Here is a 10,784-nt window from a genome sequence, read left to right as displayed (position 1 = left end):
CAGCAATAATCAAGAAATTATTGCTGTAGAATATTTATGTTAGATAGGTTGAGAGTTTGATTTCATATACAAGGTACTAAGCTTAATTACCCATGTGTTGTTAAATTTTTATCTTATAGTTGAGTTCAAATGAGTTTTTATGGATGTATAGCTGAATTGATTTTTTTTTATTAATAAGTTTGTTGAATATGATTTGTTATATATATATATATATATATATATATAGTTGAATAGATCTTATCTTATTAAATAAGTTTATTAAATATGATTTGTTGAGTTGATTATTCTTTTAGTAAAGAGTTGAGAGGTTGAAAAAATTACCTCTGCCAAATTTTTTTAAATAAGTCTTAAGTGATTTTTCTAAATAAATTTTTTAATATGCTATTTTTTATAAAAAAATATGTATACTGTGCCACTATGAATTTTATTTCTAGAAAAAAATTCAATTAAAATTTTAGAACCTGATTTGATATAAAATTAAAATAAAAAAGAGAGTTTTTAGAAATATGATAGTGATTGTTTTTTAAAATATTTTTTATTTGAAATTTTTTTAATTTATTTTTAATACTAATATATATATATTTTTTAAAAAATTAATTTAAAAAATAAAATTTAAATTTTAATAAAAAACAAGTTTAAAATTCATCCCGGAGTTACTTTTGTACTTGAAAGATGACCTACCTTTTCCAGATCGATGACGTGTAGGGTCCAGATCTAAAACCCATGATTCGCATTGCATTTCCTCCTTACAATAAACCCTCTCCTCGTTCATCTTTCTTCCAACATCGTCGTCACCTATTCTACATTAATCCAAGTCATTGTTTTCTCTCCCTCTCCCCTGCTTGCTCTCTAAAAATAAAAAAGAACAGAAAAAATAAAACTTTTAACTTCACATCTCTATTTTTATTTACAACAACAAACAGATCTGAAATCTAAGATAAGAATTTTGAAAAGTTAGAAAGTTTGAACTGCAATTTGTTGATCTTCAGATCTTTGAAAAAAAGAAAAGAAAACGAAATCGAACCATTCTGTTTGTCTTTGTATTCAAGATTCATGAAATCTGTTAGATTCTTATCGATTATTTTTTCTTGATTGTGGAGTAGATGTTTAGATCCTGTTGAATTTTAGTATATTGAAAAGAAGAAAACCCTAGATAGGTAGCGATGGGTAAAAATGAGACCGCTTCCGCCGCCGCCAACGGTAGTGGTAAAATGGAAGACGTGGAAGAAGGGGAAATATCGGATACAGCGTCAGTGGAAGAGATCAGTGAAGATGATTTTAATAAGCAAGAAGTTGTTGTAGTGAAAGAAACACCATCATCCACTACCAACAACAACAACAACAGCAAACAGAAAGTTTGGACGGTGAGAGATCTGTACAAGTATCAAGTTGGAGGTGGATACATGTCTGGCTTGTATAATCTTGCTTGGGCACAAGCTGTTCAAAATAAGCCATTAAATGAGCTGTTTGTTGAGGTGGAAGTTGATGATAGTTCCCAGAAATCATCGGTGTCTTCTGTGAATAGTAGTAAAGAAGATAAGAGAACTGTTGTGATCGATGATAGTGGTGATGAGATGGACGTGGTTAAAGTTATTGATATCGAGAAAGAGGAAGGGGAGTTAGAGGAAGGGGAGATTGATTTGGATTCGGAGGGGAAGAGTGAGGGAGGAATGGTGAGCGTTGATACTGAGAAGAGGGTGAAGTCCATTCGTGAAGATTTGGAGAGTGTTAGTGTGATTAAAGATGACAAGTAAGTGTGTGATTTTGCTACTGAAAGTATGTGAATTTTTGTAGAAATGAAGACTGTGAAATACTTGGTGAAGGTAATTGGTTTAATGGGATTGATTGTTTTGTTGGGATCTTTTTGTAGGTCATTTGAGGCAGTTTGTTTGAAACTGCATAACGCATTGGAGAGCTTGAAGGAACTGGTTAGGGTAAATGAAAATGGTTTTCCCTCAAAAGATAGTCTTGTTCGGTTGCTGTTCACTGCAATTGGAGCTGTTAATTCGGTGAGGCACTTAAAGAATATTTTTTCTACTCAATTTCATCCTTTAAGGAGTATTTATCGTTTTGTACATTTTGGTAAAGCTGTTCTATTTAATGTTAATTTGTGATGCTGTTGGAAACTTTTTGGAAACTGAATTGTTGTTCATCGCAGTTTTTTAGCTCGATGAACCAAAAATTAAAGGAGCAGAATAAGGGCGTGTTCATGAGGTTTGGACTTTGTCATGTTCGTTATTTTGTTTCATCAGATTTTTCATACGTCAATTTTTTAGATGTCTCATCATTGGATCTTCTGGTTACAGGTTTCTTTCCCTTGTAAATAGCCATGATCCTTCGTTTTTCTCTCCTGAGCATACCAAAGAGGTGTGTGATTTCTGTAACTTCGACTTTAGGATTGGTAGTCTTTGTTTTCCTTCAAAGTGGCATGCTGCTAATTATGGGGGGATTGTTTGTATCTCCAAGGAAACATAAATAATATGTCTTTTTTCACAGATTGAGCTCATGGTTTCCTCACTGGATTCTCATGATATTTTGTCAAGTTCAAGTGCTGGTGAAGAGAGAGAAACACAGGTTTCTGGTAAAGTGAATGAGAGGGATAATGATTCCTTATCGAAAACTGCAGGTTACGATTTGACTACTATGAATAGATTACCTTCTGCTGCTGAATCTTTTGTTCATAATAAGCCCAACTTTTCAATAGAACCTCCTAAACCAGGTGTACCTAGTTTTAAGAGTAGAGGAGTTTTGCTTCCTTTGCTCGACCTCAAAAAATTTCATGATGAAGACAGTCTTCCTTCACCAACACGGGAAACAGCACCTTCTTTTCCTGTTCAAAGATTATTGCCTATTGGGGATGGAATGATTAGTTCTGGGTTGCCTGTGCCTAAGGTGGCCTCTTTCACAGAAGAGCCTAGAGTGCATCCCTATGAAACTGATGCACTCAAAGCTGTTTCAAGCTATCAACAAAAATTCAATCTTAATTCTTTTTTCACTAATGAACTTCCAAGCCCAACACCTTCGGAAGAATCTGGCAATGGGGATGGTGATACTGCTGGGGAAGTTTCTAGTTCATCAACTGTTAACTACAGAACTGTAAATCCACCTGTTTCAGATAGAAAAAGTGCTTCTCCTTCTCCACCACCACCACCACCACCACCTCCTCCTCCTCCTCCCCACCTCAACAATTCGTGCATTCGTGTTGTTATCCCCACTAGGAATTCTGCACCAGTGAGTTCTGGGACTAGTTCAACCGTGAAAGCATCAGCAAAGAGCAGGGACCCTAGGCTTCGATATGTTAATACCGATGCCAGTGCTTTGGACCAGAACCAGTGTACCTTGCTGATGGTGAATAACCCACCTAGAGCGGAACCTTCTGGAGCAATAGCAGGTTCAAGGAAGCAGAAGATAGAGGAGGATGTTTTGGATGGTACTTTGTTGAAAAGGCAAAGAAATTCATTTGATAATTTTGGTGTTGTTAGGGATATTAGAAGTATGACTGGAACTGGTGGCTGGTTAGAGGACACTGATATGGCTGAACCTCAAACTGTGAACAAAAATCAGTGGGCAGAGAATGCAGAACCTGGTCAAAGAATAAATAATGGAGTTGTTTGTCCTAGTACTGGTAGTGTTATGTCCAATGTGAGTTGTAGTGGCAATGTGCAGGTGCCAGTTATGGGAATTAACACCATTGCTGGAAGTGAACAGGCACCAGTGACAAGCACTACTACAGCATCCCTACCCGATTTATTAAAGGACATCACTGTGAATCCGACAATGTTGATAAATATACTTAAGATGGGACAACAACAGAGATTAGCATTAGATGGGCAGCAGAAGCTTGCTGATCCTGCAAAAAGTACATCACATCCTCCAAGTTCAAACTCGGTACTTGGAGCAATTCCTGAGGTGAATGCTGTTTCCTCACTGCCCTCAGGGATTTTGCCAAGATCTGCAGGAAAGGCCCAGGTTCCTTCTCAAATAGCTACAACGGTATGTACTTAATTGTATGCTTGAGCATCGTGAAATGATGATTATTTTTTCCAAGAATGTGCTTAGTTGGGAATGGAGCTAAGTTGAGTGGAACCACGTGCCTCTTTGGAGTGCCTATTCAGTTGGATTTTGTTTGATCTTGAAATTAGTTTCATATTATATATATATGTTTTTTTTTGTGTGTGTGTGCTGGAACAAGATCTTTACAAGTACAAAAAATTTGTTAAATTTTATTGACTTGGTCTTGATTGCTTTTCTTTCTCTGGTATAATACAATAAGTAAATATAAGTAAATAAAATAAAACCTGTTGTGATTAGTATTAAACAGTTAAAAGATTTTCAAAATAACTTTCCTAGTATGTTGAAGACTTCTTAATGATATCTGGACTTGGACCCTGCAGGACGAGTCAGGAAAAATTCGAATGAAACCACGAGATCCTCGTCGTGTTCTCCATAATAATGCACTCCAGAGGGCTGGGAGCTTGGGATCCGAACAATTCAAAACAACAACCCTTACATCCACCACCCAAGGGACTAAAGATAATCAAAACTTGCAAAAACAAGAGGGGCTAGCAGAATTGAAGCCAGTTGTGCCACCTGATATTTCCTCGCCATTTACAAAGAGCTTGAAAAATATTGCTGATATTGTATCTGTTTCTCAAACATGTACAACTCCACCTTTTGTTTCTCAGAATGTTGCATCCCAACCTGTTCAAATTAAGTCAGACAGAGTGGATGGCAAAACTGGAATTTCAAATTCTGACCAGAAAATGGGACCTGCTTCATCTCCTGAAGTGGTTGCAGCAAGTTCTCTTTCACAGAACACTTGGGAAGATGTTGAGCATCTTTTTGAAGGGTATGATGACCAGCAAAAAGCTGCTATACAGAGAGAGAGAGCAAGAAGGATAGAAGAACAGAAGAAACTATTTGCTGCACGCAAGCTCTGCCTTGTTTTGGATCTGGATCATACACTTCTCAATTCAGCCAAGGCAATTATCCTTTTGTTGTGTAAATATGGCCTTTTTTCCCTTCAGGATAACAGCTGACAAACAAGTTCTTTTGTATTAATTCAGCAATTTGTCACCCTTTCAGTTTGTCGAAGTAGACCCTGTGCATGATGAGATTTTGAGGAAAAAAGAAGAACAAGATCGTGAAAAGCCATACAGACATCTCTTTCGCTTTCCTCATATGGGGATGTGGACGAAATTGCGCCCTGGGATCTGGAATTTCTTAGAAAAGGTAACTTCAGTCAGGTTCAAGAACTGATTTGGGGCTTGATGTATTTTATGCAAACTAATGCAATTCTTGTTCTGCAATTAGGCTAGTAAACTGTATGAGCTACATCTTTACACAATGGGAAACAAGTTATATGCTACAGAGATGGCTAAAGTGCTTGATCCAAAAGGGGTTTTGTTTGCTGGACGAGTTGTCTCCAGGGGTGATGATGGAGATCTGTTGGATGGTGATGAAAGGGTTCCCAAGAGCAAGGATCTTGAAGGGGTGTTGGGTATGGAGTCAGGTGTCGTTATCATAGATGATTCGTTGAGAGTGTGGCCCCATAACAAATTGAACTTGATAGTTGTAGAAAGGCAAGTATCATGAATCTCATTGGAGACCATCATTTCTATGAAAGAATTTATTTCTATTGGTTGCATCATTTTTTCTCCCTTTACCCATTTACCCATCGGTGCTGTAGGTATATTTATTTCCCTTGCAGTAGACGGCAGTTTGGGCTTCCTGGTCCTTCTCTTTTGGAGATTGACCATGATGAGAGACCAGAAGATGGAACTTTGGCATGCTCTTTAGCGGTGAGGCAAATCTTGTACTTGCTCTGAGATTCTTGCTACTGAACTTACAAACCCTATATCTTTTGTTTTTTGTTTGAAATAGGTTATTGAGAGAATACATCAAAACTTTTTCACCCATCATTCATTAGATGAAGCAGATGTAAGAAATATCCTTGCCTCAGAGCAGAGAAAAATTTTGGCTGGCTGTCGTATAGTTTTTAGTAGGGTGTTTCCAGTTGGTGAAGTCAACCCCCACCTTCATCCACTGTGGCAGTCAGCTGAACAGTTTGGTGCTGTCTGCACGAACCAGATAGATGAACAGGTTACTCATGTAGTTGCCAATTCCCTTGGGACTGATAAGGTAACGCAACTGATTTTGCTCCGCTTTTCAGCAAGGATTGAAATCTAAATCAGAATTACTTCTAACCGGTTTAAAATTTTGAAAAATGCAAGATACTGCAGGCCCTTCTCAGGGAAAAAAGAGAAATGAAAATAAACTGGGTGATTTAATTCAGTCTTGTGCATTGCTTCTCCTTGACATTTGAAATGTCTTTTGGAAGGGTAAATGTTTAGTTGTGTTTTAAGTCAGAGGCATGATTTCTATTGTTTTGAACAGGTGAATTGGGCTCTTTCCACGGGAAGATTCGTTGTCCATCCTGGCTGGTGAGAGTGTTCTCTATTGTTGAATTTGGTTATGCAGCTTTGTACTGTTTTTCACATTTGACCAATGCCTTCACTTTTTCACCATCGACCCTCTTAATTATCACAGGGTGGAAGCATCAGCTTTGCTTTATCGAAGAGCAAATGAGCAAGATTTTGCCATTAAACCATAACAATCACCAACATGACCCCCCAATCTGTTAAAAACAAAACCTGATTAACATGAAATCAAGATTTCATTAAGTGGAGATGCATTATCGGGATGTGAAGGTGAAGTTTCGGGCCAGACAGTTTGACGTAATTTTGACTTTGGGAATCCGCCCATTTTGTTGCCAATAATCTGAAGAGTTCAAATGGGAAATGACTGAGTGTCGTTGACCCTTGTAAACTGTGGTGGCGACGTTGAAGGAAATTTACCTTCGGGGCAAGTCATGAAATTTGCCCTGGCAGGTGCTCATGATGGCTTAAAAAGTCGTGTGCGGTAATGGGAAATTGCTGGCAAGCCATCAATATACTATGGGAGAGTGATTTAAGGTCAGGAGACCAAAATCTAAAATTAACAAAGAAAATGACAGCTAAAGAGCGAGAAGTCATTTACAGTGAGGAGTGGGGTGAGGGGGCGGGGGGAATGGAGCTGCGAGGGATAAATGATAAATGGGCTGGAAACGCACCCTGCTCGTGCTATGTATAGGAATGAGATTGTTTTTAAATTATTTTTTTAAAGTTGCAGATACGAAATTCCGAGTGGGTAGTGGTTGTCACTTGTCAGTTCCATTTAGCGTATGTGGCCCGTATGCTTTCCGTATTTGGAGGTGGCAAAGTGTGTGAATCGCCTATGCCTTACCTTGTGGCAGTAGCCTCTATACGTTATCCTTTTTGTTGCTTTAATATCTTTTCAAATGCCTGGGGTAAAAATAAAAATAAAAATAGGTAAAGAAAGTGGAGATTGATATATTCTTGAATTGTAAATGGTTGATGGTAGTTCGCCGATATCAATTTAAGGTAAAGGGGGTCATGTAAAATAAAATTATGGATGATTTGTATAATAGCTTCATCACGATATTGTAAAACGAGTGCTCCTGCCAACTGGTACTTTGCTTCTGGTGAAGCCATGGCCTTTCTTCCTTGTCTTCTCGGCACAATCTATCAGGAGGTGCTATAAATAGGTTGGTTGCCGAAACTGGCAAGAGGACCCCGGGAACTTGAATCAATCGATGTTCCATATCAGGCGGCTGTTACTGTAGATGGTGGTTTCCCTTGCTTCCTCTGATGGTGGGAGATATTTAGAGCAAGCTGCCTGCAGTTTTTCGTTTTGTTGGGAGAATTGACTCCCCTTCTCCTCCGAGGCATACGATCTGGTTCTGTAAGAACTTGCTTTTCATGGCAAATTGGAATCTGCTTGCAATGGCTTTCACATTGTCAATCAGCCAATTAGGCAGACTTTTTAATATTAAAAGGCTAGAAAATGAATTTTATGTTACAATAACGATATAAATGCTCCAAGATATCGCATTCTGCATGCCGCCCGCACACAAGCTACCAGACATCTTACATGATATCAACTCCAGCTAGAGACTTTAAAATGAAAGCATGATAATTCTAAGAGAAATGTGGATTAAACATGGTATCAGGAAACTTTCGTGGTCTCACGTACCTTGTGTTCTCTAAGGAAAGTATTATCTATGAGAATTGTGACGTTTGTTAGTAAGTAAATGCCATAAAAGTTGTCACTAATAAATCTTCAGTTAATGATAAAATTCTTTTTTAGACGACTAAAAAATCGATCCGAAAGGCTGTAAAATTCTCTCTTTTGTATTCTGTCTTGTAGGAGAGAAATATGACCATCCATCAGTGTGCCCTAAAATATTGCTTATACAATAGGTAAAAGGGATTGAAGTAGAAGTAGAGCCCCCGTCAATGGACCTACTCGTGAATGAAAAAGCAGTGTTCTATTGGTTTTTTTTTTTGAATCGAAGCTTTTCTTCCCCCAAACTATTCCACATAAAAAAAAACATCTGATATGGGCTAAACCCACACAAAAGGCTTTCAGTCTAATCAAGCATAAGCAGGCTCCAACTCCAAGGCTTCAGAGTGAAAAAAAAAATAGAGAAAATACTTCAAACATATTGGGCGAGGATTTTCGTATCCCTGCCAATTAGGAATTCTCTCTTAAGGCGTGTTTTCCGTGGTTCAAACGGAGTTTTCAAAAGATTTTGATTTTAAATTATTTTTTTAATATTTTAAATTGTTTTAATATACTAATATTAAAAATAAATTTTACAAAATAAAAAAAATTATTTTAATACATTTTTAAATAAAAAAACACCTTAAAAAAATTTCTTTAATATTTTCCAAACATCCCAGGAGGGTTATTGGTCAAGTTGAAATTTAAAGAAATGGGGGTCCCTTGTTGTTGGAGTGTGAAAGAGTTCTAGAAGAGGTTGGTGTCCTTGAAGGTTTAACGCTCGTTATCAAATCTACCAATCTGCCTGCTTTGGTCTTATATCCAAGCTTTCACTTGACGAGGTTTCTTGGGACGGACCTTTCTCTGAGAAACAACTGTATTCAATGGAGGAGCAGGACAAAGATGACAATTCCGCTTCTTTTTCATGGTGGTCTGATAGCCATAAGCGTCCTCAACAATCCCAATGGCTTCAAGCTACCCTCTCAGGTTTTTCTCCCTGTTTCTCTAGGCTTTCATTCCTGATTCTTGAATAAATGTTTTATTCATTATAATGGTTATTTATCATGCTTTTTCTTTATGCAAATATTATTGCCATCTTCTCTCTGGATTACTAGCAATTCTTCACTTCTTTGCCAAGCTAAGATTAAAACAATTCCGCCTCTGCTTTTAATGACCCGTCTTGCTGCAAATTATATCCTTCAATGCACAAAAGGATTGCTATTCGCTAGGAGATACATCTCTTACCTCTCTAATGCTATCTTTATGGCTTCATTGGCTGGGATATCTTATTTTTAGGACAGTAGGCTAATCAATTGTGAAGTTTGTGACAAAATGCAGATTTGGATAACAAGACTAAAACGATCCTAAATATTATACAAGACGATGGGGATTCATTTGCAAAGAGAGCTGAGATGTTTTATCAGAGAAGACCGGAGCTTATAAACCTGGTGCACGACTTGCACAAATCCTACCGTTCTTTAGCAGAAAAGTACGATCAACTTAGATCTGAATGCGTTTATGTTTCCCATTTGAGATCAATATCATCCTCTTCGTCATTAAACTCCTCCAAACAAGTTCAACTCTTCCAGGCACGTAACGAAGAAAATGCTGGAAGCACCAAATCGGAAGCACGGACTTCCCTTCCTGACTCGGTTGCGGAGGAAAAATATAGCATTAGACGGGAAAATGAGTCCATGTCAAGTGAACAATACAAGATCCTGAAGACCGATCGTGATGATGACAGGAACGTTAATGGAAGTGGGCTGGAAAAGATCATTAATGGTATTGGATTGAATGGAAACATTGATGGCGGTGATTTCCAAATGAAAAGCCTCGAAAAGGAGAAACTGCGGAACGAATTAAGGCTTCAGGTCTCAGAACTTATAGATGATAGTTTGCAGCAGCAGAGTGAGCTAATAAGGAGAAATGACGAGAAGAGAGAAGTGATCAAGCATCTTCGTGCCCAAATCAGCAGGCTAATGGAAGAGAGCAGGGTCCTGAAGAGTTATCTACCAAGCTACAAGGTGGATATGAAGCGGAACACCAAATCTCATGTATCAAAGCTGAAGGGGCTAAATTGCATTGGCAATTTTGAGGGCTAAATGGCATTTCGTACGAGTTTCGGTTGATAACCTAATAATGCAATCAAATATCAGTTTAAAACGCCACCATTTCCTTAAGCTTTTTCGAATTGGCAGCCCTTCATTGCATTCCATTATAAAATGCCGAACTTCCTCTTCATCTTTTTGTCTCTTGTTTTCCTATTTTGTTGCAAAGTGATGCAACTTCCATGGTGTTCATTGGCTTTCATTTTATTTTTTATTTTTTACGAGATAACAATAATAGTTGTATGCAAGAAAGGATGTGCAAATAATTTCTTATCAATGATTTATTCGCATTGGATTTTATTTTATTAAATTTTTTTCTCTTGATTCGAGCATTGGATATTTGGATTTTATTTGACTGTTTAACATATATCTCTCTATCTTTCGTTTTTTGTCCCCTGAATTGCTTCACTTTTAATTCATGGATCCCTACGTGGAAATGGCGATTTCTAATAATGAAACAATTAAAAAAATAATAATTTTAGATAGTCACCTACCAATCAATTGGAATGGAGCTTTTATGCTATGTATTGATCCGAATTTCTTGCTGGTTGC

At 37.5% G+C, this 10,784-nt stretch overlaps 2 protein-coding genes across 2 annotated transcripts; both read left to right on the top strand.

Annotated features, from left to right (window-relative positions):
• Positions 1 to 772: 772 nt before the first annotated feature.
• Positions 773 to 7,394, top strand: LOC133701475 (RNA polymerase II C-terminal domain phosphatase-like 3). Its single transcript, XM_062125403.1, has 12 exons — positions 773 to 1,750; positions 1,871 to 2,009; positions 2,159 to 2,214; positions 2,307 to 2,367; positions 2,497 to 3,993; positions 4,395 to 4,982; positions 5,086 to 5,232; positions 5,314 to 5,582; positions 5,690 to 5,801; positions 5,884 to 6,141; positions 6,397 to 6,443; positions 6,550 to 7,394. Exons 1-12 carry the CDS (start codon positions 1,164 to 1,166, stop codon positions 6,611 to 6,613), a joined length of 3,825 nt encoding a protein of 1,274 aa, XP_061981387.1. The 5' UTR covers positions 773 to 1,163; the 3' UTR covers positions 6,614 to 7,394.
• Positions 7,395 to 8,941: 1,547 nt separating this feature from the next.
• On the top strand, positions 8,942 to 10,542 carry LOC133701290 (protein NETWORKED 3C-like). The gene is made up of 2 exons (XM_062125155.1): positions 8,942 to 9,111; positions 9,463 to 10,542. Exons 1-2 carry the CDS (start codon positions 9,009 to 9,011, stop codon positions 10,224 to 10,226), a joined length of 867 nt encoding a protein of 288 aa, XP_061981139.1. The 5' UTR covers positions 8,942 to 9,008; the 3' UTR covers positions 10,227 to 10,542.
• Positions 10,543 to 10,784: the final 242 nt, after the last annotated feature.

Source organism: Populus nigra, chromosome 8 (genome assembly GCF_951802175.1).
Source record: "Populus nigra chromosome 8, ddPopNigr1.1, whole genome shotgun sequence".
Lineage (NCBI taxonomy): Eukaryota > Viridiplantae > Streptophyta > Magnoliopsida > Malpighiales > Salicaceae > Populus > Populus nigra.
This window is presented reverse-complemented; position numbering and strand designations above follow the sequence as displayed.